The 26,393-nt window shown below is 43.5% G+C and overlaps 4 protein-coding genes, 1 long non-coding RNA gene and 1 other non-coding gene across 11 annotated transcripts; 1 reads left to right on the plus strand and 5 right to left on the minus strand.

Moving 5' to 3' along the window:
- Nucleotides 1-485: 485 nt before the first annotated feature.
- Nucleotides 486-5,487, minus strand: aimp2 (aminoacyl tRNA synthetase complex interacting multifunctional protein 2). 2 transcript variants are annotated; one of them, XM_040155100.1, is made up of 4 exons: nt 5,302-5,487; nt 2,671-2,889; nt 2,088-2,322; nt 486-1,376 (listed from the first exon to the last, which is right to left on the minus strand). In XM_040155100.1, exons 1-4 carry the CDS (start codon nt 5,314-5,316, stop codon nt 991-993), a joined length of 855 nt encoding a protein of 284 aa, XP_040011034.1. In that variant the 5' UTR covers nt 5,317-5,487; the 3' UTR covers nt 486-990. The 2 variants fall into 2 exon arrangements, with proteins under 2 accessions (XP_040011034.1, XP_040011024.1); XM_040155090.1 differs by having other exon boundaries at nt 5,188-5,486.
- Nucleotides 5,400-10,499, plus strand: LOC120805167. Its single transcript, XR_005709521.1, has 3 exons — nt 5,400-5,510; nt 8,909-9,038; nt 9,849-10,499. It is a non-coding gene; the product is annotated as an uncharacterized LOC120805167 (long non-coding RNA).
- A 2,518-nt stretch (nt 10,500-13,017) lies between these two features.
- On the minus strand, nt 13,018-14,747 carry pvalb8 (parvalbumin 8). Its single transcript, XM_040121889.1, has 4 exons — nt 14,687-14,747; nt 13,924-14,056; nt 13,355-13,464; nt 13,018-13,043 (listed from the first exon to the last, which is right to left on the minus strand). Exons 1-4 carry the CDS (start codon nt 14,745-14,747, stop codon nt 13,018-13,020), a joined length of 330 nt encoding a protein of 109 aa, XP_039977823.1.
- A 1,902-nt stretch (nt 14,748-16,649) lies between these two features.
- On the minus strand, nt 16,650-16,721 carry trnaq-cug. Its single transcript has one exon. It is a non-coding gene; the product is annotated as a tRNA-Gln (tRNA).
- A 1,723-nt stretch (nt 16,722-18,444) lies between these two features.
- On the minus strand, nt 18,445-20,694 carry LOC120788431 (parvalbumin beta-2-like). Of its 2 annotated transcripts, none has more exons than XM_040124265.1 (5): nt 20,396-20,694; nt 19,619-19,685; nt 19,382-19,514; nt 18,824-18,933; nt 18,445-18,731 (listed from the first exon to the last, which is right to left on the minus strand). In XM_040124265.1, the coding sequence occupies exons 2-5, from the start codon at nt 19,677-19,679 to the stop codon at nt 18,706-18,708; spliced, it is 330 nt and encodes a 109-aa protein (XP_039980199.1). In that variant the 5' UTR covers nt 19,680-19,685; nt 20,396-20,694; the 3' UTR covers nt 18,445-18,705. The 2 variants fall into 2 exon arrangements, with proteins under 2 accessions (XP_039980199.1, XP_039980197.1); XM_040124263.1 differs by lacking the exon at nt 20,396-20,694 and adding an exon at nt 20,084-20,174 and having other exon boundaries at nt 18,489-18,731.
- Nucleotides 20,695-22,032: 1,338 nt separating this feature from the next.
- Nucleotides 22,033-25,417, minus strand: LOC120788430 (parvalbumin beta-like). 4 transcript variants are annotated; one of them, XM_040124261.1, is made up of 5 exons: nt 25,285-25,417; nt 23,533-23,601; nt 23,166-23,298; nt 22,618-22,727; nt 22,033-22,326 (listed from the first exon to the last, which is right to left on the minus strand). In XM_040124261.1, exons 2-5 carry the CDS (start codon nt 23,591-23,593, stop codon nt 22,301-22,303), a joined length of 330 nt encoding a protein of 109 aa, XP_039980195.1. In that variant the 5' UTR covers nt 23,594-23,601; nt 25,285-25,417; the 3' UTR covers nt 22,033-22,300. The 4 variants fall into 4 exon arrangements, with proteins under 4 accessions (XP_039980195.1, XP_039980196.1, XP_039980194.1 ...); XM_040124262.1 differs by lacking the exon at nt 25,285-25,417 and adding an exon at nt 25,121-25,165; XM_040124260.1 differs by lacking the exon at nt 25,285-25,417 and adding an exon at nt 24,540-24,781.
- Nucleotides 25,418-26,393: the final 976 nt, after the last annotated feature.

Raw genomic sequence — 26,393 nt, forward strand, 5'->3', positions numbered from 1 at the left:
CGACCTAATGTCAGATTATATGAGAGTTGAGTTAACACTACGAATTTTAAAAAATTTTCAGTACTAAAATTTCAATTGAAGATTTAGCCCATAATAATGTCCTACACCTTATCCTGTGCCTGCTCATATGTCTGTACTGCTGTCATCCAGTGCTCGAGACCTGCAAGCCATGTGGAGTAGAGATTTTCCAGAGATGTGAGTTCTTGTGTCAACTTTGTCATGAAAAAACCACCTGTCTAACATTTCTTTGTCTTCACGTTTGGTGGGAAGAGGTGCAGCTCAATGTGTTTCTGGATAGGATCAACAGCTGATTTAAGTTCATAAATGACATTATGTTTGGAAATTACCTTCAATTTATAAATGACAATCCTGCCACCTGTTGGACACCGCCGCGCACTTCAGTGAATGCCACTTGTTTGGTCACTTGAGCAACATCATTTTTTAAAGTGATCAAACAGTCCAATAAAACAAACCCCGAGCCCCAGTTCAAAGTTTGATCCAAAGTGGAAGTTTTAATGGCTTCAGAAAAACAAATGGTTCAAAGTATTACTTTTGAAAACATCCAGTAATACCCGCCACCACACATTAGCACACATATTTAGAACAGGATCATATTAGGCACAAATTGGGTGGAAGGTGTACCGTGTGTGGTGGACTGACAATTTCTGTCAGTACCTTTTATTTAATCCATCACCAAGCCCTTGTCTTTACAGTCCTCTCATGCTTCCTCCCTTGCAATAAATAGCCTAGATTCTCTTGTTTTACAAAAGCAGCAGGGCAGAGACAAATACTCTTAAGTTACTTCAACCGTCAACCATCTTGCTTCTACTGAGTCTTTGTCTGTGCAGTGATATAACACAGTAAGGAGGGAAGCATTAGAAAGCCTTCCAGACATGGCCGGGATATTTTAATATTCTAATGCCTTTCTCTCACTTTTTTTTTTTGGGTGAGACACCCTTCTGGTGTCTGGTCCTGGGACAGCCCCAGTCACTACAGAAGTAGCTTGGCAGGACCAAAGTGGCCCAGGTTCTCGCAGGACTTGAGCCAGCGCTGGACGTTAGCGGGAGCAGAGGAGGCCGAGCCACTCTGCAGCAAGCAGCAGTAGCAGGCGATGTCAGCCAGGGAGAACTCCGGCCCCGCCAGCCAGGGGTTGTGGCCAAGGGCGGAGTTGAGGGCCCTCAGGACGGCGGCTCGCTCCTTGGCGCTGCCCTCTGCCAGCTGGAAGAAAGCCGTGTCCACCCAGCTGTCCAGCAAAGTGGCGAGAGCAGGGTCGCTGGGGTAGGGAGCCAGCAGCTTGAAGAGGAAGCGTGCCACGTTGGCCTCACCCTTGATGGGACACATGTTCTTGATGCTGAACCTCATTTCCAGTTTGGGGACTGTGGATAGGGCATAGGAGAAACGTGTCGCATTATAACAAGGACACAAGCATTTACAACATCCAGATCATTTCAACATGCAGATCATTGGTAATATGAACACAAAGCTCGGAACAGTTAGAAATAGCTTTCCTAAAACACAATGACATTTTACAAGTTTAAACATGATTTTATAAGATAACCTTTAGGTATATTGTTCATGAAATCTACATGATTTTTTTCCACAGTACAAAGCCTTTATTTTCCCAAAAGATTATTTTAACTTATTTAAACAAAGTTTGTCGCATTAATATGTTGCAAAACTCTGTTCTTGATAGTGAAATTACTGACATTTATTCAAGGCTTCAGATCTTAATCACAATTGGCAAGCCACTTCTCAAATGGATTTATGTTTGATTACATTTATTGTTTTTTGGAAGTACTATAACGGGGTGAAAGGTATTGTAGTTAGTTTCACAATTATGGAACAACCAAAACAAGCAAAACACCCACTCACTTACACAATAAATTAACTCCAAATTAAAAAGCCCAGCTGTTGTGTATCAGGACTGTGTCGCACCAACATATAAAACTGGTTCAGGTATAGCATGGATATTCTATATTTTCCCTCCAGTTCTGATTTCCTCTCTCCCACTTCACTTTCAGTCGTCCTACACTTCTTGTCCTCTGTCCATCCGCTAACACACACTGTCTCTCTCACTTCGGTCTTACCATCTTTCCATATGAGGGTGAAGCCCAGCTGGAACAAGTGGCGGGCGAAGCTGTTCACATGGTGTGGACCGAGACAGGACAGGAGCTGTGGTGGCACACTGGCAATGGAGGAGTGAATATGGACGGTGGAGAGCACCTGATAGCGCTGACACAGCAGACTGTGGAGCACCAGCAGGGTCAGAGGTCGCTGTGCCGGGTTGGCATTTATGACAATGTCACGGAGAGCACCATGGTCCTGATTTAAACAAGACAGTGGTAAAGATGTGCACTATTCAAAATAAATACTGTATTAACATTTGCCCTCTATAACTAAACCGAACAGCTTGCACAAATAGGCTGTAAAAATAAAAAAATTAAAAATTAAAATTCCATTATGAGCAGATTTTGCCAGTTAGTACACTATTTAGAACTTGTAAGGATAGGCAGGTATGATGGGTATGATCAGAGACTGCTACTACCAAAGAGAAAATCCAGTCAAATTGTTCCGTTGACAGAAACAGAGACATCCTGCCAGTAAATGGTTCATGTAGAAATAAATTTCTAGCATCACAAAAGCGCGCCGGTATTACTCCCAGTTTCTCACCTTGCCCAGTAGTGCGTCCAGGTCTGTAGTGCCTTTGAAGGTTGCGGAGCTGAAGCTTTCGGAGGAGAGGCTGCTGCTGACTGTCAGGTCCAGATCAGCATCTGGGGTGGTCACTGTCTTGGCCAGGCCCTCCACGGCTGCTTTCAGCTCGTACAGTTTTCTCATGATCTCATCCTGCCGCGCCTCCAGAGCTTTGACTGCTGGGTCCACCTCGCCATTCTGGGTAAACAGAGAGAAATAGCCGTTTGGCTAAATCCAAGGATGCAAACATCCACAGTTTAAACAATTTGAGCACAACCCTGCAGCGGTTTTAGAGCCTGGGTGTAAACTGGAGTCCCAACATTAAACTCTCCTTGCACAGATAAAACGGAGAATCTTGAGTTATAATTTGACATATTCTCAGACAAGAGATAAACCGTAATAGTACACTCACACATACAAGACAGATCAATGAAAGACATCTCATGAAGAAATTTGAAGACTATACTTTACCTAGATGAGGTTTCTCTTTTGTACCACAATATCTGTCCCAGATGAACGTCACCACTCTGTCATTCCTTGCCAAATCAACAGAAGCCTCCCGACTGACAATCTTGGATTTACTTCATACTTTATGTAAATATTTTCATTGAACCCAACAACTGGTGTGCAAAATTTTCGGCTTGTACCTTTTTATAGTTTCTGAGATATGGAGGCTTTAAAAAAGGGGTTGAGGCCCTAATAAACAAGTGCTGCTTAAAAATTGCAAAGTTAAGTCATTACTTTTGAACTAGTCATGCTACATGCTTGAAAGTATCAGCGATTGTTCTTTACTATTAGGTGTACTTAACTTATAAAATGGTTGGTCTACATTTGCATATTTTCGAAGCTGAAAATTGTATTTAAAAATTATTTTGTGCTTTGGAGCCCACTAAATCATCACACTGAGCCACATCAAATCTTTTAAATGTTTATATATAATACTCATGTTATAGCACTTTCTTAGCAACTAGATGCATGTGTGAAAGAAATCAAACTTTCTGATTTATGAGGAATTAAAAAGGGAAAAAAAAGATTTCACATGTCTATTCAAGTGCATATTGCCCATGTATGACACAGTCCACTGTCGTACATCAATAATCCTGAAGACCATTGATGCCCCACTTACACCAACTGGCAGTGTAAGTGGGACATCAATGCTCAAACTATTTCTTCAAAGCTTTTAACTGCCTGACTTAGTTAAAGTGTAGAACTGTTTTTTGCAGAATCTTAATTTGTAGTAAAACATGTCGTGTTTGACACCTAAAAAAAACAGTTTGGTTGAAGGTACCAACTTCAAATTTTGTGCATTTACTAATTAAAAATGCTCTTTCCAGTGGTATGATTATTTTTAGGATAGACTTTGTCATACATGGCCAATATGCACTTGAAATATGGGTGTGAAATCTTTTTTTTTTTTTAATGCCTCATAAATCAGACATTTTGATTTATTTCAAACATGCCCCTTGTTGCTAAAAATACTATAACATGAGTATTACATTGATAAATTTTAAGGTGTGGTTCAAACTGAAGATATAGTGGGCAAAATTCTCTCTTTGTGTTACTATCCCTCCATTGCAGCTCAATACAGTAACACAACACAAACTTTGGAGCATATTTCAACTCAGAACCAGGACTGGATTTTGTCCCCCATCCGTTAAACTGACTGTGCATATAAACAGAAGGACTGATTACAGCATGCAAAACCCGTTTCAATGTTCATATGAGCAACTGACTACTGTGTGTGCTGTGTGACAGACTTGAAAAAATGTGAACCTGTCCTTTAAGGTATTAAAAAAAAAATTGCTCCTTTGAGTGTTTATATATACTGATGCCATAATGTCTACGCACCATTTTACTATTACAGAAAGTCGAGCTGGAGCCAATTTTAACAGTTTTTGTATGAAAACTGAGCTTAATCTGTAAGTATGAATCACATTTTATGAGTTCATTAAGGCTTGTGTGTAAAGTAACTGCTTTCTGCGTCTTTCAAATAAATTTAGTGTAGAAATGGGTACAACATTCCCCTCTGAAAGGAAGTGGCATGAATGGAAGTACCCAAGCTGTGCTTATATACAGTACCTGAGGTTCTGCACAGCTGGAGCAAGAGTCTCCTATGTGCAGTTATGTTAACGATCGTTATATCCCCTTATTATATATCATTAATAATGCCAAAGTCTGCAAATGCAACAAAGAGTGGAGAGAGGCAACTCTGTGTCATCACTTTATATCGTATAGTAATCTTTAAATGTTGATGGACAGTAGACACATTCACCTAATTGTTGCATCAGCTAAAAGTGACATTACACATTGTCCTGACAAGCTACGCTAGCCGGCTAGCTTGGCTAAAGACAGCTAAAGCTAAGAAACCGTGCTAGAAAGGAAAGGCGAGAGACAAAACGAACTGCGGGCAATAGCGAGAGAGAAAACACAAGCTAAAAATCTGTTTGTTTGTTTTTTTAAATGAAGCTTTTCGAAATTATATCAGTCAACAGTTACCTGAAGCGCGTGTTCGTGGGTGAAGCTGTCCCCTTGCTGCGCGTAGATATTCGGTAACTTGTACATGCAGGTTGGCAAATCAATCTTTATGTCACCCCCACTGATGGGCTTTACCTGGTACATGGGCATGGCGGAGGACAGTCTGAGCACTGTCAGAGACAACAAGTTAAAAACAAAATCCCGGACACCGACGTCCTCTGGGGCAGCGTGATGTTGACAGGCAGCAGCAGCAGCAGCAGCAGCACCAGCTAGCAGCCCCACCGGCCAGACAGGAAGGAGGCCGATCTGGCGTCACATCCGGTGAGAGCAGAAGCTGAGTTGAAGTGAGTGGCCAAATCTCTGCGTTTGTTTATTAGGTGGCAGCCTACTGATTATTATCTATTTATTTATTTATTTATTCATTCTGAGGCAGTGGGGGATAAAATCATCGAGATTATGAGCAACACTACATACCACTCTCTGCATGTATCATGTTCCAAATACACTAGAGGACGCCACAGTATCATTTCGCACAGGCTATCTTTGCAAGTGCATTGCAGGAGGTCAGGCATCAGCAGAGGATTTGGTTATACTCATGGTTGTATTACCGTCAGGGCCTGACCGGCACAGGCCTGGGGACCACAGAGAAATGCAAAATGTCCACTGCGTTATTTGTTTTGATTGTTACTTGTCCTTGGGGTTGTCTCCTTCAGTCTTTTGGGTCTTGCTCTAATGTAGGAGGGGTGGCGGCCTTTGCATGTCTGTGCCCAGGGGCCGTTTGTCTCATAATCCATCCATGGTCCTACTGGTATGAGCTTATGAACTTAACCATAATTAAACTAAGACAGACTGATAAATAGGTGATGGTGCAAGCTAAGGTCTGCAATGACAACAAATGCAAACTGACATCATTGTATGCATATGTCTCTGTGAAAGGGATGCATGGAATGACTGTGTGGTTTGAATTCGAAAACGCTGAAAATTTGACGTTGAAAAAGCAACCATTAAATGATTTTATTGCATTCCGCACTAAAAAAACCCAGACTTTTCTCTTTTGCTAGTGATCAAAATGTGCTTTTACTCCTGCTTTCCTTTTAGTGGAAATGACCATATATAATTTGAACCAAGACGATTTTTTCTTTGATGCAAGAGAAAACATCTGGTCATGAGGTTTTCCTATCAGGGCAGCACACCTTTTGAGACATCACCAGACGTGGTGTAGTCAGAAGTGCAGCATAGTAGCAAATATCAGCCTGTAGAGAGCAGTGCTGCTGCGGTTTTCTGCTCTAGATGATCCAGTGGGGATTAACATTTTGATGCAGTTCTTTGATAAAATCAGTGTGTTTGTAGTGAGTCAAGTATCTTGTTTTTACCAAATATAAGAAAAATTCTTCGATAAAAAAGCAAATGAGGAAGCGCTTCTTGGATGTAACAGCGTTGTAACACAAAGCAGGTGCTCCTCATGCACAGGTAGTCAATGAATGTCCACAAGAAAGGTAATAAATTCCAAAAAAAGGTCAAGGCACACTGCGTCATTAAGGTTGAAAAGTTAAAAAGCCTCTATTATGGGTGCTACATGATTAAAAACAAGACCAACCCGTTTCAAAGACCTCAGGTTTCTGACCCCAAGAATTAAGGTTTGCAGTCAATACGTGTTGATCTTATTTTTAATCTTGTAGTCACAATAATAAAAACTTTTGTACTTTCATAAAACCGTATGCAATGACTTTTCGGGGGAGTCACTTAGCTTTCTTGTGGATGTGACAATCTGTCATTTTATATCTACATTTTAAATTTGTTCAGTCCAAAACCTCACGTGTTAGTTTTTTTTACAGAGAATTAAGAGTCATTTTATAAGTGTTGTTTATTTTTCAATAAGAACAGCTCTTTTGATAATCATGATTATTCAATCTGTAATTATAGTTAAAATAGTTCAAATGATCCCTGTTCAAATTCAATCAAGTGGAGTCAACAGTCTAGTCAGAGACAGGTTGCGAGTAAAATATAGGTGGGAAGTAACTTGAAATGTATCTCACCCATACATTTCCTAAGTCTACCACATAGTTTATGACTGAGAAAGTCTGTCTGCTCTCTGTTGTCTTGCGTCTCCTCTGACCTCAACATCTCTCTGCTCTCTTGTGGCTAAAAAGATAAAGAGAACTTTTCAGATCTGACTGCTTCAGATCCACAGCAGTCAACATGTTTCACCAGTCAGAATCAATCAGCTCAGTCTAGCCAGTTTTATTCAATCACACGTGATCTTTTGACTCAATCAAACCTGGCAGAACACTCCTTTACTAGGAAGCAACTGAGGAGGCCGGGACTTTGCCTGATACCAGCCTCTCCTTTGGCGTGTCCCCTCCCTCTCTGGCACCTCTCTGTCAGAAGAACCGGCTTAATGATGTTTCACGCTTGGGCCACATCCTCTGCTCTTCAGCCACCGTGACAAGAGAAGTTTAATGAAAATGCACAATTGAGTTTGACGTCCCAGCAGCTTGTTAACCCTGAATAATTCACTGTTCGCGGATGTCTGGCAAGAGAGAGGGAAGGATGTAGAATGTAGGATGGTGGTGGTAGGGGGTGGTGGGGCCAACCTGGCAGCTCTGCTGAGGTCATAGTCAGATCTAATGTCCAGACTAAGACCTGCGCTAGAAACTGAGACTGAAGCTGAAACCTGACAGTTCAAAGTAGTTCTTTAAATCATGTAGGAACAAGGGAGTCTGTCAGGCTGTGGGTAGCAGCTCATAAATTATATGTGGTATACACATGTTCATTGTAGTTATTGGATCTCTCATTTTTAAGATGCATAGTCAAGGTATATTGAGTTAATAGAAAATATGCCATTAATATCAGTAGTTGTAATGATTTTGGTTAAAAAAAAGTCAAGGTTTATGACCACAAACCACATTTTAAGATGCAAACACTTGTAAGTAATGTCTGCATTTCTGAGTGTAATTCAAGTTTAGGTAAGTGTTTTCTTTTCAGTGGACTCTACGTATTTATGCTAATATTTATGGATGTTGTAAGGTGTTTACCAACCAAACTCCACCTAGACAAAAACATTCTTTAGTTGTCCTCTCCAACCAGACAGTTCGCCTCCATTATTCAGCTAGTCAAACTAAGTGTGTCCTGGATGACACTCACCATCTTATCTGATTGTGCCTTCTCATTTGGAAAAGTCTGCAAAGTACCTGTCTACCTCTCCACGACAGCCATTACTCAGTCTGCGGGCGAGTCAGCACATGTAAAAGCCGCTCATGGGTTTACGGAGGGTGTGGCTTTTAGTTCAAGTTGCAAACTCGCATTAGTCTATTTACTAGTCAAAGTCAATGTATATATAAAAGCATATCGGTTCGCGGATACGCAAACAATAGGTTCAAGCCAGGGTGGAAATAGATTTTGAGAAATCGCCCTCCACAAATGCCCTGGTTGTATCAGGAATGGCCATTGATATGCGCATGGCCTATCATTCATTAATGAAGGGAAGCTACACACAGACATCATAAGTGGAGGCTCAGGACTCATGCTTGTTGGGGAACAGTGGCAGTGCTGTCATCCCCTGCATTATGGATAGAGTTCCTGCACAAAGCTCACAAAGCCCATTCAGTCCTCCTAACACGCCAGTTAAATCTTTTACGACGTTCCTCCCTGTTCAGACTAGCTATCGGGTAGCAACTTCTCTGATACCTCCAGGCTCCAAAAGACTGGGAATGAGTCAAAATATGACCACTGTTTGTTACAGCGAACCCCGGATGCGGAGCCGACGTCCAAATGGTTGAGCTTCCCACTCCCTCGTTTACCCGAGCACATCCGCTTTTTATCGGTTGAAGATGGGGCGCACATTAAAGTTTCACACAGACCTAATCAGTAAGGTGAGCCTGACACTCCTTTCTTGATATGAGTTTTTGGTGACAATGAAGCGAGGGCATCAATTATTGAAGTGCCAAGCAGACAAGCAGGCTAGGTCTATGTGTTCATCCCAAAGGGCTTATCCAGATCTGTTGCATGGTACAGTCTTAGCAGTCACACAAAACGTTTAAATATAAAAGTGAAGTATAGTAAAAGTTAAGTTAAGTTAAGTTAAGTTAAGTTAAGTTAAGTTAAGTTAAGTTAAGTTAAGGTGACTACTGCTACTACTACTATTTCTTCTAACACTACAATTGCATTGTGCTACTGAATTCAACCCTTGTAACACTTTCATTTTACCTTTGCAACTCCTGTCTTCAAAGGTACCTGCAGTTAGCTTTTTTTCCTGTCTTTAGTCCCTTAATTCTCAATGTACAAAATTACACCCTTGCTGGTCATATACAGTAGATTTATCAGATAGTAGGGTAAGAAATTTCCCTACGCTCAAAATGTGTTTGTTTGTCATGGCAAGAACACTGTTCTCAGAAATTACAGTTTGAAACAACGTGATTTACCATATTACTTGGATTTATCCTCCTGCTTGAAATTACACTGCACAAAATTATGGTTGTTAGACCATTTTTTCCATCAACAGATTAAACAGTACAAAGGAACTTGGCTTTTAACGTATGTGTTACATCTAAATTGTTGTTTTAGCTCTTGAAAGATGATAGAATTGTCTTTGAAGGCTAGTATTGTGAAAGAATATCAAAACCTCCTCCAGGTTCACTTTGTCATCCAAAAATCCTTTTTTTTTTTTTTTTTCTCTCCCACAGTTACCCCACCAGGGCTGTTGGACATTACTGGCCTGTCACAGCTGTGGTCTCCCAGAGAGAAACACAGCTACAGCCTGTCTCTTTCTCTCTCCCTCCCTCTGCCCTTGAGTCCTGGTAATCTGCTTGTCACATTATCTTGTACCGCTGTCCCAAAGCAGCATATCCAGCAGTTAGCGTCGACCTGCTGGCTCACATTTCCTTCCTGTTTACCACTCGCCGCTCCTGACCCGCAGGGGCCACGGCTCCATTGTGTGTCAACCTGGCTTGTGTTACCTACTGGCTTCCCCAACCCTGTCCTGCTTTCAGCTGTGTAGCCCGCCACCCTACTTCCATTCTCGCTCCCTGTTACTTCCTCGTAACTACAGATAGTGCAGTGTCTCTCTCTGCATGTCCAGTGTTTGTATCTTGATACCTGCAGTACACGTCAGAAATGAGGAATGTCGGTGTTATAAAATGGCAGTTTTTGCTTTAGTTCACGACTTGTTAATGCAACAAGTTTTAAGAAAACCAACACAGTTCAAACTTTGTAGTTTTTCAGCAGGGTTACAACTTGTTTTATTTATTTATGAGCAAACCATGTAATGTAATGTAAAGCAATGTACCAATAAATATTTTTTATTATAATGTCAACATTACTCTTGCTCTTATACACATGGGTACCTGAAGTTTGCTTTTACATATAACTGAAGATTTTTTTTTGTTGGGTCCAATTTAAGACTTGAAGAGACTATAAACATTCATACATTCAAATATACATAATCACTGTCAAACTCACGATGAACAGTTTGAAAAATAAAACCATCAAAATCAGCAGAACCAGAGGTATTGTCTTTTTTATTCTGCGCGTTCTTCATCATGGTCAGAACCTGGCGCTTACATTACCCACAGTGCAACTCGACCACAGATAGGGTGTTATGCCAGCAGCGGCTAATGTAGTCTCGAGCCACTAGTCTCAAGCAGAGATGAGGAGCGGGCTACAGAGTTCTGGTGAAGTCAAAACCTTCTAACTCCACACCCCCAGATTTTTTTCATTTTCAGATGATCAGATCCAACCAACACTCGAGTGACATCACTTGAGGCAATCTATCAGACTTCCCTCTGGAGCCACAAAAGACTATACATTTTTTTTCTCTATGCAGTAGTTCTCCCCAAGACCTATAAACAGACTTTAATGCATAAAAACGGTGGAGTTCCTCTTTAACCCTCTTACTCCGTTTTTACTCATATGGGAGTATGAGTAAAGTATTAAATGACTTTTTCTTATATGTTGTCTGAAATGGTCAATAGTTCTTACATATTAAATTGCTAATCAGTATAGTTTCATCACATCACTTTGTCGTGACAGTGAAATTTATAATATGACAAGAAATAAACAGGTATTTTACAGGCTGTACAGGCTCTGCTGAAGAAAGAACGCTCTTAAAACCTCTATCATCGTCTCGGCACACCGCCTGAATCAAGCAACAGCAGGTATGACTACACATCCTACATTTGTGACCACAACCGCATGCTAATACCAGGGTATGCCCCAGAGTTGTGAGTAGTAGGTGTGTGCTGTAATAGTTAGGTTCTCCCTATAATATACAGATAACTGAAATGACACTAAGGTGGAAACTCTGAAAAAATTGGTACTCTGTATTTTGGCGCCTCTAGTGGGGGGGTGAATAGTGAGGTGGTTGTTAATTTTAATCCCATGAATCCTGTAAATGCAGAGAATTAAACAGCTGTGTGCTATTTGGGGGCTCTCGGAGGAGGAATGAAGAGTTGCGATACGGTCACACGTCTGTCTGAGAGTTTGGGGCGAGCATAATAAAAGGATTCTTCTGTAATATATCCTCATGCAGGATCTCCTGAGCTACCAAGGAGACCTGGCAAAGGAATACATGTAAGGCTAGGATTCCCAGCTATAGCATTCTGCAGAGTGTGCAGTTCATACTGTACATCGCATACACACATACACACCAGCACAAACTCAAACAGATGGATATATTAACACGTACATGGTGATGTGTGCATATTTATGTGCATATTTTGGATTATGTGTGTTTGCATGGATGGCCGTCTGTGTCTGATCTCATATTTGATTTTTGCAGATGCATTGGGTTTAGTGCGTGTGTGTGTGTGTGTGTGTGTGTGTGTGTGTCGTCTCCCTAGCCTGACCAACACCAAAGTTCAGCTGGGTTTATTTAAAAAGCTGAGGTCAGGTGTCACTCGATCCAGTCGCGATGACACTTAGTTGGTCATCAAGGTCACCTCCTCCGCTTTCTCCCTGTGTTAGCTCTATATGACTCTTTAAACTCACAAACACACACAGACACACACACACACACACACAAACACACACACACACACACACCTGTACTGTATACAGTATCCACTCAGTCAGACACCCTGTGTTTTAAGAACGTCTCATTTCTCCTAAACCTGACACTATCTGACATTCAATCTCATTTACCGCTGTGATTGGTGAGGGTAAGTAAAGATTTAAGAACACCTTAGACCTGTAAAAGAAATGATGTAACTGTGTGTCTGCATACGTCTGTGTGTGTGTGTGTGTGTGTGTGTGTGTGTGTGTGTGTGTGTGTGTGTGTGTGTGTGTGTGTGTGTGTGTGTGTGTGTGTGTGTGTGTGTGTTTTGTGCATAGGCACATCTGGATCAGTGTATGCATACTGTATATGGACTCCCACTTCCTAGGGGTTTAGAGCTTCATTTTGTGCATGGAAATCATCTCACTGCTCCTTTATGTAAAAGCCAAGACCACCATACAATATTTTGGGGTTCTGCCCTTGTCATGCTCCACTGTATCATTCCAAACCAAAACTGAGTAGAGAATACAGAAATATACAAAGATGTACACAAGGAAATGATGTAAAGAGTCACAAGACTTGGATTTAATCTTTTATTTCCTCAGTAATTTGGTGAATTGTACATTTATTGGGGCATTACAGCTTTATGATCTGTCTGAAACATTTGAAAAAGAAAAAAAACTAAAAACATGATGACAATGTGGGTGTCTGTGGACCGGAGCGAGGCTTGCAAAATAAAAAGAATCAAAAATTTTATCTAACCAGATGAGAGAAAAAAGAAACTAAAACTAAGAGAGCCCTTGAAGCAGTGGAATGGGACGGTAGCGGGGTCAGATCGAGTTGGAGAGATGGAGCCCCGCTGTTTAGGACAAGACCATGGCTTGGAACTCTGTGGAGAGAAGAAACAGCATTAGTAAGGCGTGACACCTTATTTGCACAATTTTTGTCACCTAATTAAACTAACTCACAAATCTAAAATCACAATTGATCTTTGAGAACATTAGCCATTTTAAGGGCCTGTTCCATCTTCCCTGTACCAACCCCGAAGAAACAAACTATTCAAAGAAATCAACGAATTTACTTAATTTTAATTGAAAATGTAAAAAATGTGGAAATGGTTTTATTAGCTGCAGTGTTTGTCCATATACACATGTACGTCTTGCATAATTTTATTTTTCAAATAGGTGTGGATCCACTCGCCTTCTGCTCCAATCCGGCCATCACTATCGTCATCAGCAGCACACAGGAAGGCCTTGGTCTCTGTGTCTGTCAGGACACGAGCCCCAGGAGAAAACCTCTGGAGGAAGAACCTGGCAGACACAGAGCCACAGACACATACAAACAAAAGTGAGAGGTACTCCTTCGTAACAGTTGGATATAGCAATAACGACAAAGGCATGATGCGAAAAAAGTAAAAGGGATGATTGTTAAGTTTCATTGTAAGTCAATCAAGTCACATGTAATTGTAACAGGTTTCGTAGCTGGGCGTAGCTGTAAACATGAGTGAGAAGACAGCCTCTTGCATTGTCATCTGTTTGGAGTGAGCTGTGAGCACATAGTGATTTTCATAAGGCAAACAGGCACCACTGTGAACAAAAACCTATTTGAATCTCAGAAAAAACATTTACGATAGTACCATTAAAACCGAGTCGAAGACATTCAAGTCTAATCTCCTCACTCACTGGAGGGAACGGCACAAACAGCCTCTGACCCATTAGATCCTGGGCACAACAGAAAGTCTGCAGTTTGTGAACGGGCCGCTCACTCACTTGAGCTCTTCCTCCTCAATAAAGCCGCTGGCATCATTGTCCAGGATCCCAAAAACCTTCTTCACATCCTGGGGACTCTTCTTGGCGAGGCCACACAGCTGGAAAAACTTCTTGGGGCAGAAGGAGTCCGGCGCTGGAGGAGAAACAGACAGCAGAGTCAGGGACAGCACAAGCTGGGTTTGATGGTTAAACGAGAAAAACTCTGCCCTCAGTCCCATATTCTCGCTCGTATGGGATGGTTTTCCCTCTAAGCCAGAATTAAAGCAAAGTTGCTGTGGTATTGGCAAATGTTAAAGCAATACATGTTATGTTTAAATTGTGGAGACGAGATGACATATGACTGACAAGGTATTAGTAATTGTGATGTATCGTCCCTTAATCTTATTGTCCAGGGGCACAGAGCTTGGAGAAGATATTGGTCCTGAATGCTGGAATGTAGAATTTATTTATATTTTAGAGATTTAAGAGACCTTGGTCTTTGACCTCCAGTGATAAGACTAGGTTACAGCATCTGATCTTTCTTTGGCTTATTGCAACTGCTGCTCAACAAAGCCTTAATCACATACCCTCATGTATATGCTGTTAAACTGTACTGAATTGAGCCTATATATCATGAAACATTTTGCGGTTTGCCAGCAGGGTATCATATAGAGACGGATCTGTTGTCTGGTGTACTGCACAGGCTCCAGCAGAAATACCGTACAGAACTGGAAAAGAAAAATCTAATGAAGGGAGCAATAATGATGTAGGTGGAAGACGATACCTTGGCAGTCCTTGATAGCACTGTCGATGGCATCGGCGGAAAGGATAGATGAGAGCGACATTTTATTCCTGTGGGATGGAACAGGCACGGTGAATTATTAACACATTTAGTCAGGTACAGTAGAAAAAAAAAAACCTTCCAACTCGACACTGAGGGGGGAGCAGAACGTGTCCAGGTGACAACCCTGACGCCGAGAAGTCGGCCTCAGTAACAGGCCGGGAGACGTAATGAAAGTCTTCCGATCCAGGTCGATTCTTAAAAGTCAGTAAATGTTCTCAATGCGTTGGCTGCTTCCCACAGGTTAAACAGAATGAACCTGTCACCAGTAAGACATATTATTTCACCTGTCATCCGACTGGGCAGCCGCTGCATTGGCTCTAACGCGCGCTGAAAGCTCAGGAGCCGCCTCTGCGAAATCCTTCAGAAAACTAACCAGAAGTGGCCACCGAAAGCGACCTCCCTGGATCCGCGCAGCGACTTACCGTGTTGAGGGGCTGGGGCGGGTTCTCTTGCCCGGTAGGTGATCCAGCAGAGAGGTAAGGCTATGTGGTGACTGCTGTCCGTCAAGGCGGATTTATATAGGTCTGATTGCAGGGACAATGGGGATCGCTTGAGTTACCTGTCTATGGATCGAATTCTAACTGCCCGCCCCTGATCCAATTTCCCTGCTAGCTAATTAACCTTTGCTATTTATAACGCCCAGGGGCAGAGAGACCGGACCGTGGACATCTGTAACGCCCTTGTAAATAGCAAATTAAGTTGAAAAGCGCGTTCTTCTCCCCCATCCGCCACTCCCTCCTGTCATCCCAACCCCCCTCCTCCTCTCACCTCTAGAATTATAGAGCCTAGTACAGTAAATGCAGGGAGGCAGTAATGTAACCGCATTCTCTCTCTCTCTCTCTCTTCTTCTCCATCTCTTGCCCTTTCTGCCCCCCCATGCAGACATCAGTTTCCAGACAGCAGTCTCAAAACGAGCACATCTGAGCCACACCCCACTGAAAGTGTGCCCTTATCAATGCGTTTGCGCTGAGTTACGGGGAATAAAACGTCAGCTGACATTGAACGTTTCCATGTCGGTTCCAGTTTGTAGTCTTGCGGAGGGACCGAGTGTGTGCGTCGCGTCGATAGCCCTAGCGCGAGATGACTTGAGTCACCGCCCAATGGCTCGGCCCGTACACACTCGCCTGCCCGAATCGACCACGTCGATGGCCCGGGTGAGGCAGAGTCACGGCAGACGGGGGTCAGGTGGTCTCCGTCCCAATCTAGTGTAACCCCCCCCCCCAAAACACACATCATAGCTGCTCATCACTGAATGTCAGGGGCGAGGGTGCTTCATAACCTTCTCGCTGTCTCACACTGTCAGGAAGGGGGGGGGGGGGGTAACCTCGGTAAATTGCTTTGTCAACTGCGCTGAGTACGGGACCCGAGGTCACCCTCTGCCGTCGGCGTCCCGTCTCTCCGTGATGGTGATGATGATGCATAATGTACAGTGTCCCGGGTATTCACATGGCCTATTCAAGTAGAGGCGTAGGAGGCAGAAGGTCACACAGGGCTGAGCACTGGATTCATTTCTGCTGGAGATTGATCATTTGTCCCATTAGGTCATTTTTTTTTTGTTCTTGCTGGAAGAAGCAGACCTGCGCACTGTCCATTTGTCCGGTAGCAAAATGACCAATTCAGGTTGTCTTTTCCGAGGGCATCTGTGGCCCCCGGCGGGTCAGACACGCAGACAAATTCAGGGGTCGTCGAGCACAGTCCTGGGTGGGTATTGACTGCAGTTACACACGGAAAAAGAGGTTATTTGTCTCTATGATATAAGGTTAACGGAAAGTGTGTATATGCTGTGTACGGGGAGGAGAAAGACGGACTGGCGTGTGCTGCTGGAACGAGTTTTTGTGCGGACATTTTTGATATTGTTGAGAGAACCGCTGAAACAGCAGGCGCGTGAAACCAATAAAGAAGCAGGTCCCACCGAGATTTGAACTCGGATCGCTGGATTCAGAGTCCAGAGTGCTAACCATTACACCATGGAACCTCCGCTGGTGCACACGCTCTCCCGAACCGACTCGACAATATCATCTGCAACCAGACACCCACTAAATGCCTGGTGCCACACCAGCAAGCCCCCCCCCCTCCCAACGTCCTCACATTAGGAGACAGCCACTTAAAGCTCGCGCAACGCGTGCGTGGGCCCACGCGGGGGCTCTTGGCACCGCTACGCTCCCGCACGCGACAGCTGGCGGCCGTGAAAGGGCGGGTGGTGCCAGTCTGGCGCGGTGTCCCGACAGGTGCGCGAAGATCCGCGTAAACTTTATTTAAAGGCCTGAAGACATCAAATTACTGTCGTTTGAAATCAGTCGAAATGCGCTGGTGCACGTGGTCCAGGATAAAGCAACCAACTTTTAATTTGAATATACTTTATATTTGAAGTTGTCTTAGTGGAGATATGATTAAGTTATTAGTTTTTAAAAAAAAGAAGCTTATGATAGGCGAAGAAAGAATCAAGAACACGTGCTATGGGCATGAATTTTACGCACAGCGCGTGTACGGCAGCTTTTTTTTTGTTTATTTTTTTGGCAGCTTCCTGGCGTCTTTCATTATTGAATAAAAGCTTGTAGCCTATCTCCGGTGGTTGTGTCATTGGCGGCCTCTCCTAAACCTAATCCCGGTGCCAAACTTGTCGACGGGCGCCGCTCAACAAGCGATGTCTGCTAGTCCCCGGCGAGGTTCTGGCCTCAGGCGGACACGCTGAGCAGGTCAAGCGAAGCTCTGTCACCTGCCACCAGACCGCGTGTGAGAAAAAAACGACAGAGGCTGGGGACACCGGATCGAGAGCGGTGGTGCGACTTCACCCACAGCCGACGCATGATGTCATGCGCCATGTTGATACCTCGTAGACTATACAGTTACCAGTTACCGGGCGATCATTTATTCATTTACATTTGCTAATGTCCCCCCCCCGACACACACACACACACACACACACACACACACACACACACACACACACACATAGTTACAGTGAAAAATGTTCAATGAAAAATAAAATCGTGTTTTTCTTAATTCAACTTATTTTCAGTGCATTTTTCCGGGCACATCCTCGCCCGGCATATTTTGCAATAATCAGTTTCAAGTATATAGTTGGACTGCAAATTAATCTTTTTTTTTTTTATCCACCGATTTTTACCAACAGGTTCATGAAAAAATCCGCCCCGAGGTGTGAACTTCGGACGCGTAAGTTGTCTCCCTTTCTGATTTATAGTAAGTTCCCCACCGCTTGAAGCGAGGGAATTAAAAGTCCACTCGTCGATTTTAACGGCGGGATGATTTACTGTTTGTCATCACTGAGTCTCGGTCCCAGGGTCTGCTGTTAATGGAAGTAACGCCACCTAGTGGCTGCAGCGTGGGGCTGCGTGACTAAACACTTGCACGCACACGCACACGCACACGCACACACACACGCACGCACACACTTTCATAAACTGCGTGAGTAAGTGTAATGTGCGTGTGTTACTGTAAGAGTAAGGATTACATCACCAGCTATAATTACCATCGCTTTCTTTTCCTTTACCTGCTTTGACATGCATTTATATTTTATGGCAAAAAGAAATAAAGAAAAAAGAGAAAGGAAATTGAATTTGAGGGAGGGAGAAAAAGAGAACTGGTCGAAACGAATTTGTCCGATGGTTTTTTTTTTTTCGTGACTTGAAAAGAGCCACAAATCAAAGGCTTTATGAAGAATAAAAATCCAATGAGACAGTAGCAAAAGAATGTTTATTCTTTTTTACCGTTCGTTCCTGGAAAGTGCATAATAGATCTTACAGTAAGCAAAATTCATATTTAAGACATGAACACAACCGACATTCACAATCATCATTTCTTGGACAGTGTGTTGCGTAGGAGGAAACGTCTCTTCAGCAAATGTATAAAAATTATCTATATTCAGATGACAAAGGGAGGGGGGGTCGACGTGGGCTTTGTTGTTCCATCAGAGCAGGTGTTGTTGGTCCGGTGCCATTTTATGCCGTAACCAAGGCCGCGAACTCTGCAGGGGGGGAGGAGAGGAAAACACACAGCTGGTATGAGAACACCTCAACCGACCCCGCGTCAGAATGAGGCCGTGAGCGTCCAGCATACCTTCGGCGCCGATCTTGCCGTCGCCGTCGCTGTCACCGGCCTTGAGGAAAGCCTCGGTCTCGGCGTCGGTCAGTGGACGCGCAGCCGCCTTGAAGTTCTGCAGAAACAGCCTGCGGACACACACGCACACACACACACACACACACGGAGGCGGCGGTTAGTTCACGGGGCCCCAGACACACTGCGTAGGCAACCTGACCGCAGGGCTTGTCACTTGTAAATAGCCTGTTACTGCCGAACCGCGGCTCGACACTGAGGCAGGTGTTATCTGTTAAAATAATAATTTAAAAAAAGATATTATTTTGACAGCAGTCATAATTTATTGGATTTAATTAATCAAAAAATAAAAATAAAAGATCTACCAGCCAGTCGGCCAAAGAGGAAAAGATTGACAGTCTTTGTCAAACAGGGCATTAGATACTATATCCTGCTCTGGTCCACGGGTGTTCACGGGGCATGAAGGCAGAGGCATGCATCACTACCGTTTTATGCAGCTGACATCAATAAGACCGGATGAAGGAAGGCATGGACTGGCCTGTCTGCAGGCGCGTGTCTTACTTCAGCTCGTCCTCCTCAATGAAGCCGCTCTTGTCCTGGTCGATGATGGCGAAGGCCTTCTTGACGTCGTCGGTGCTCTTGGCGGCCAGGCCGCAGGACTTGAAGAACTTCTTGTAGTCGAACGTGCCGGCGTCTGGAAAGAGGTCAACGCAGATGCGGCTGGTGGCTGTTAATGCTCCAAAAAAAAAATAAATAAAAGCCACTCAGGGTCGACGGGACCGTGATTCCGTGACTCACCTTTGCACGCCTCCAGGGCTGCAGCGACGTCCGCATCGCTCAGTACGCCAGCGAAGGCCATTCTGGTCTGCGAAAACAAAAATAAACCACGATTAGGCTTAGAGTAGGATCGATTATGGCTCAGTAATCGCTGGGGAGCCACCTGGGAACTTGGCAGCTCACTGTATGGATTATGGCTGACTGTATTCATATTTCCTTTTACATTCTAGAATAAGTAATAAATCATACTAAATAGACGCTAAACATCGATCACATTATCATCAGAATAAACGGTGCAACGCTCGGTGATTTGCGGAAAAGTTGTCTGTTGCCAAAAAAAAAAAAAATATATATATATATATATATATTTAAATCTGCAAATTATTCCAAATAGAATAGAAAATAGACAGATTTCACATTTTTAAGGGCAAATGATTGAATCCACTTCTTTCTGAAGGGCATGTTTGGTGTCGCATTTCCAAATACCATTCGAGAGGTTGAGATTGACAGGTGTCCCCTACTGCAACTCTACAGATGCTGGGAGGTCTCAACAGTAAATCCATGTCTTCGTGCAGCTGACGATCCCGCAAAAATTAAAAAAAAAAAAAAAAAAAAAGAAAGAAAGAATTCATCTCTTTTTTTCTCAGATTCTCCTTATTAGGTGCTTAGTAAAACGTACTGTTAAAAATCCTCCATGTTTTCTCAAAGATGCCAGGCCTGATGCTGCGCAGGCCCTTTTTTTTTTTTTTGGTCTGCATGGATCCTGGGGCTTCTCTGACTCCTTTCATTCAAACTCACCTCTGATGTCTTCGCTTTTGTAGGGCACGGATGATACAGGCAAGACTCGCGTCGACTGCAGTGATCTTCCCAATGCCCCAGGTGACCCTTTTATAGCCTCACTCCATCGAAATCCGAGGCACAAGATAGCTGACACCGCCGGGTAGGGGGCTGGTAAAAAAAAAAAAAAATTGTCCCGTACAGCCAGCCGTCTATTTTGAGTTTCACAAATGAAGACGCTTAAAAGGTGCGTTTGAAGAAGTCTTCGATGTCCCCCGGTGCTAAGAATAGGCCTGGGCACTGCTGAGGAGGACGGATTGGAAGTGCCGCTGGCAACACGCGGCCATATATCCAAGAGGCTGGATACTGGGCATGCATGAATTAGAGCAGGCGTAAGTGGCGCTAATTGGTTGTTTCCCCTCTTTTCGCGTAACATCGTTGATTTGGGACGAACGTTATTCACGAATTTCCTAAAAGTCTTGTTCGTCCTTAGATTTGTTATGGCCTGAAGGTTAATGCGAAATGTGCAAAAATAAATTAATAGTAGTTCACTTTTTGACAAACAAACTTTTGCCGTTTAGACACGTGTAACGTTGGCACAGTCTACCCGAGTCCAACGAGGTGCCTAAATTATGCCATAATTTGCATTTTGTCAAATTGAGGCTGTGTCTGGGAGCACTCTTCGAATCAGGTTTCCACCAGTCTACTTAAAATCAGATCAAGCGCACAGCAGTCATCGTTGTGGTGCATAGACACTGCAGATGTTCCACATCAGCCCCATTTTGACTGGCAAGTCAATTGTATTGCATATATTCTAAGAATGTATTCATTGTCAATAAGTATTGATCAAAATGGACTGCGTGGGGGGGGGGGTCATTCTGAAATGATTTACCTTGTCTTAACACTCCACAGCTCCGCTTACAACGCTGAGAGAATAGTTTTGACCTATGGGTGGCAGCACTGTCCTATGGGGCCAGCCCGCTATCATCGGGTGGCTCTTTCTGTTCTGACCACGGGTTGGTCATCTGACAGGGTTGAGGGTTTACGTGACTTGACTTCCACTGGAAGTTGTAATCGGACTTCAACATCACTGATGAGCTGTTCAGATTTCTTTCTAGGGCCGATTCACGTATATGGATTATTGTCCAAGAAAATGTGGCACATTCCAAACACTGCGAGACAAATCAACCGTTTGTTAAGATGCGCATCTCAGCAGCAGATGTAACCCGCTTTGGGGGCCTGCTGATGCAAAAGTGGCTGTAAATAGCCCTCCTGTTGCCACAGCACATCATCTAACTGGCTACGCAGCAGACGGTGGAGAAAAAGACCTTGGAACAGAGCACCTAGTATCACTATGCGTGACAGCCATCCAGTGCAAACCTCACTGGATCCAGGAAGAACGCGAGCCATTCCCACTATGTTTCCCAGCGCCTGGCCTGAGACCAGCTAGGCTCCCCTTTTCATTAACCGCTTATCAAAACAAGTGCTGGTCAGGTCCGTTCGACCATCTCCCAGCGCCCCACAAGTATTCAAAAGCCCCTGGCAGGTGGATACTCCTCCTCAACCCATTGTGTTGATACAGCTGCAGCATGTGCACACAGTGGGTTGTGTAATACCAGACAAGTTGACCAATTCAAAGACGACTGGCCTGAGCGAGATGACTTTACACCAAAAGAGTATTTATTCCTGGTTTTTCACTCTTCCTCAGAAGTGCAGATGGTGTTGTACAGTTTACACAAGTCATTTTTCAGAACATATAACACATGTGAATAACATTAACAGTAAAGTATGTGTTCCATGTTAAGAAATAGTCCGCAGGCAACTCATAAATAAGGTACAAAAAAATATTCTTTCAGCTGATGATTACTGAATCTTGCAAGGAGTTCGCAGTTCCATGAAAAGAAGTGGATCTTGGTCGGTGGAAATTTATGCCTTTACAAGGGCAGCAAACTCTGTGAAAGTAGAATAAAACTGCCATTAGTAGTGAGCAAAATGTATTCAGATTCCTAAGTCATCACGTTGGTATGATCTAGACCAATCTGACCCACTCTCTAAGCAAGAGTTTGAGTCCGTGCAGATATAGAAAGTATGTGGGTGGATGTTAAAAATTACATTGGAACACAGATTAATTTAGGGTCCACCGCTAACGGGCATTAGAAAATAATCTCGTTTGTCTTTGCTGTGATCTGCTACAATCAGAGATATCTAGTAAAAGACCGCCCTCCTCCACAAACAACTCTCACCCTCGACTCCGATCTTGCCATCACCATCACTGTCACCAGCGGCGAGGAAAGCCTTGGTCTCCTTTTCAGTGAGTGCTCTGGCACTAGCAGAGAAGTTCTGCAGGAACAGCCTGACGGGGTGGAAAAAAAACAGCAGAGGTTAAGATGATGTACATCTCAGTCTGTATTGATTGATCTGGACCAGAGCATTATGTAGAACCAGTTTCCTTTTAAAGAGCCTCTGTGTTTGGGAATTTACAACAAAGTGCAATGTTTCCAAAAGCCTGACCGCAAGGATTTAAACGTACAAAGTCCTAAATCCTTCAGGCTTCATTCAGCACGGCCTCACTTTAATTTCTTCAGCGCAGTCTTTGTTTTATTTGATTATAGCCAAGCTAAATTAACATGTACAAATGAGGGGAAGAAGAAAGGCTACCCCTTGTTTCTTAGATTGACTTAGATCTAACTTAAACATGAGACAGCAGTACTATATCCGGTGCATATTTTTAGGCCGCTGAGGCCTAAGCATCGAGTGTCAGCCCCAAGTGTGAATCGCTGGAATGGCTTACTTCAGCTCGTCCTCCTCAATGAAGCCGCTGTTGTCCTGGTCGATGATGGCGAAGGCCTTCTTGACGTCTTCTGCGGTCTTGCCGGCCAGGCCGCATGTCTTGAAGAACTTCTTGTAGTCAAAGGAGTCAGCAGCTGTCACGCACATTTTAACACCATTTTAGCGCCCAACGGGCACGAGCCCAACACAGGACTTCAGTGTGGATGTAATATGATAACTGTGGATCAGTTGTTGTTGTTTTTTTTTAAAATGTATGTGCATTCACAGTGAAAATTCATACTATGCCCATAATATAAGAAGAAGAACGAAAAAATGAGTCCAGTGTGTTCTCTGTTCAATCTGCTGTATGCTAAGACAGTGAGGTTCACCTGAGCAGCCGTCCAGAGCTGCTTTCACTTCAGCATCAGTGAGGACACCAGCGAAGGCCATTTTTCTATCTGGGAGGGGAAAGCAGACATAGTTCGGGGTTAGTGTAAGCATCAAAAATCCAACACAGAGGTCCTAGTTTTGCATTGCAAATATCCGTCTTCAAAGTAAACCATCTGAAACACTGATAAAGTGTATCTGGGAGATTCACACACTCCCTGGGAGGGTGCAGGTGCTTCACAGAGGTATACAGGGAGTTTAATGGGCTTCTCTTTAAATGACTGGTGTTTTCCTACAGCGTTTTTTTTTTTTTAAATCATAAGACATGATATGGCCTTAGGTCTGTGGGCTAAGATCATGCCTCAGTGGCCAGACATTCATGTCCAAGACTTAAACGAGGCTATACCTGCAATGGCTTCACAAGAGAATAAACGTGCAGCCATCGTTAACACAGTATTGGAAATCATCGTTTTCAGGCATTTTCAAAGCCATCACCAGTCCTTTTTGTTTCTGTTTTTTTTTTTTTTTAAATGGGCTAAAGAGCTGCTCTTTGCTCTCCGGATATCTGATCACAGCACAGGTCTGACTCTGTTTATCCCGAACCGTTATGCTGCTATGGCACTAAGTGGATGATGCTCCCAGTGCGAGGTCAAATCACGGCAACACGAGTCACTGCCACAAATAAACCGTGTAGCTGGGGAAGCGCAATGATGTGTCAAAACGCATCGTTAGCTTTAGGTGTGATTTTTTTTTTTTTTTTTTCAATCCGGTTAAGAGAGATCATGTAAAATATCATCATCATCCACAGACGTTGATCCTTTTGGAACCAAAATGGCCGCATCTGGCCTCCTCCCCGCACTGACTGAATCGTCCTGCGGTCCGAGCGGTTGTCGGCTACGCCGGTTCCATTTCTCTCTACAGTTTATAGTCCACGGGGATCTCCTCGGCTGACTCCCACTCCTCCCAGTGCAGTGCGCCAGGGAGCCCGTTCGGCGCACTTCCCACTCACCTTTGCGCTGCGTTGAGGCGAGTGAAAACCAAGGCGGACTCGAGTCAATGCCCCTAGCCCCTTTCCCCTCTCTCTTATATATCCCCGAGCAGCACCATTTACAGAGCTTTGCGTCTCAGTATCGGGTACCAAGATGCATGGGTTTCGAAAAAATGTGTCAAGTAGTCTCTAACTATTTTTAGGTGAACAAATGAGGATGCTACCATGTGCGCGGAGGCCTATAGCTAGACGTGTGGAAACCCGAGCAGGCCCGCTGTTCGCTGACCTCACAGGGCATGTTACACATAGGATTTTTTTTTTTTTTTTGGCCAGCATTTCACATGCGGATTTTGATGTTGCAGGTGTCGTCGGAGAACATAAATGAAATGAATTTGGAATGTGTGGCCATTGGAGCCAAATGCCAAAAATGCTGTTCACTGTCACCGTGAACAGAGGGGATATTTCATTCACGGCCTAAAAAGGTTATTCATCTCGCCGAGGAGAAGCAGCCCGTTGGGCTTTCTCTGTGACGGACAGCTTGTTAGAATTTAGATGGTGTTTTTGCGCCATCGTTTCGTCCGCCGTTTGGATGCATGACAAACCTGCAGTGCGTCTGTCCAACCCAATTGAGCTTCACTTCAGAAGTGAATCTACTTATTTGTCTGGATATTTCCCATATAGTTTGTATTCTAACTGTTCTCAGGTTTATTAAATGCCTTATTATATAACGTGTGTGTATATGTGTGTGTGTGTGTATGCATAAAACCTGTGTTTTGATTGCAAATGATTGAATTCAGGCTTTCTGTTCTTGATTCTGAAGGACTGGAGTTGCAACAGCGCCCTGAGATGCTCTCGGATGATAGATGTGGGCATTGACTAGCGATACCTAAAGCATAGGCCGCAGTGTATTAACATACGGTTCACCTGAACTCTGCACGCAGTGAGTCGAGTTTGAGAGGACCGACTTGGGGGAGGGGGGGCTATACCGCCAGATCCCTACCAGTATTGCACCAGTCATTCAGACGATTTTCCGCGTGCTGTTTTTTTTTTTTTTTTAACGTTTAGGTCCTGCCAACCAACCGGTCACCACGGAGACCCATCTCGCCAGTGTCTCTGTTCTGTATGTAAAAAAGAATGGTCCATAACTGGGGGTGGGGGGATATTTCTGCTTGGTCTGCAGGAATTTGATATCCGTCCAGCAGAAGGCAGTGCTAGTCCTAATAAAAAAAAACGTGGGGAATTTTTGGAAGAACCCATGTGTTCTGAGCTCTGAGGAAGTGTCCCCCATCAATTTAAAAATGCACAATCCGGCCTTTTTAAAACAAACGATTTTCTCAAAATTGCTGAAACTGGACTCAGCGGCTTTTCACTTTCCCCATCGCCACAGGATTTTGGATATAAGCTACTGTATAGCTGAGTAATGTCATGCACAGTTAACTGGGCACTCATACTTTATCATACTCATTGGTTCTTATTTGATAATTTATTCATAAATCTATTAATAAATTGAGAACAGTAATCACCAGATGTCACATTAATGAAGCACTTCAAGAACCAGCTCTCTCTTTATGTTGCATAAAGATAATTTGATGAAAGGGCTCTAATAAATGATCATAGACTGATCTTGTCAGTCATCTCTAACTTTTCTCACCAGCATAAACACATTGCAGTGAAGGATATGATGCACAGACTTAAGACTCAGGATAAAGTGAAACTCAAACCCTGAATGTCATACCATCCCATGGGCTTTCAGATTATCTTTACATTAGAGATAAAATGAGAACCTTTATTCATTCTCCATTACAGGCGGACAAAAATGACCAGCAAACAAAGATTTCACATCTAATAAATACATTTATTAATCCATTCCAGGTA

The sequence above is a fragment of the Xiphias gladius genome, chromosome 3 (genome assembly GCF_016859285.1).
Source record: "Xiphias gladius isolate SHS-SW01 ecotype Sanya breed wild chromosome 3, ASM1685928v1, whole genome shotgun sequence".
Taxonomy (NCBI): domain Eukaryota; kingdom Metazoa; phylum Chordata; class Actinopteri; order Istiophoriformes; family Xiphiidae; genus Xiphias; species Xiphias gladius.

What these genes read in the sequence shown, in the direction of transcription:
- aimp2 (XM_040155090.1), bottom strand. Translation starts at nt 5,316, where the DNA reads ATGCCCATGTACCAGGTAAAGCCCATCAGTGGGGGTGACATAAAGATT. An exon ending in CCCACGAACACGCGCTTCAG is followed by an intron (nt 2,890 to 5,187) that starts GTAACTGTTGAC and finishes CTGTTTACCCAG; the next exon opens with AATGGCGAGGTGGACCCAGC. An exon ending in TGGACGCACTACTGGGCAAG is followed by an intron (nt 2,323 to 2,670) that starts GTGAGAAACTGG and finishes TGTTTAAATCAG; the next exon opens with GACCATGGTGCTCTCCGTGA.
- pvalb8 (XM_040121889.1), bottom strand. Translation starts at nt 14,747, where the DNA reads ATGTCGCTCTCATCTATCCTTTCCGCCGATGCCATCGACAGTGCTATC. An exon ending in ATTGAGGAGGAAGAGCTCAA is followed by an intron (nt 13,465 to 13,923) that starts GTGAGTGAGCGG and finishes TGTGTCTGCCAG; the next exon opens with GTTCTTCCTCCAGAGGTTTT. An exon ending in TGGCCGGATTGGAGCAGAAG is followed by an intron (nt 13,044 to 13,354) that starts GCGAGTGGATCC and finishes TTCTCTCCACAG; the next exon opens with AGTTCCAAGCCATGGTCTTG.
- LOC120788431 (XM_040124263.1), bottom strand. An exon ending in AGCCCTGGAGGCGTGCAAAG is followed by an intron (nt 19,515 to 19,618) that starts GTGAGTCACGGA and finishes ACCTCTTTCCAG; the next exon opens with ACGCCGGCACGTTCGACTAC. An exon ending in CGGCAAGATCGGCGCCGAAG is followed by an intron (nt 18,732 to 18,823) that starts GTATGCTGGACG and finishes CCCCCCCTGCAG; the next exon opens with AGTTCGCGGCCTTGGTTACG.
- LOC120788430 (XM_040124259.1), bottom strand. Translation starts at nt 24,371, where the DNA reads ATGCGGCCATTTTGGTTCCAAAAGGATCAAC. An exon ending in AGCTCTGGACGGCTGCTCAG is followed by an intron (nt 23,299 to 23,532) that starts GTGAACCTCACT and finishes TGTGCGTGACAG; the next exon opens with CTGCTGACTCCTTTGACTAC. An exon ending in ATTGAGGAGGACGAGCTGAA is followed by an intron (nt 22,728 to 23,165) that starts GTAAGCCATTCC and finishes CCACCCCGTCAG; the next exon opens with GCTGTTCCTGCAGAACTTCT.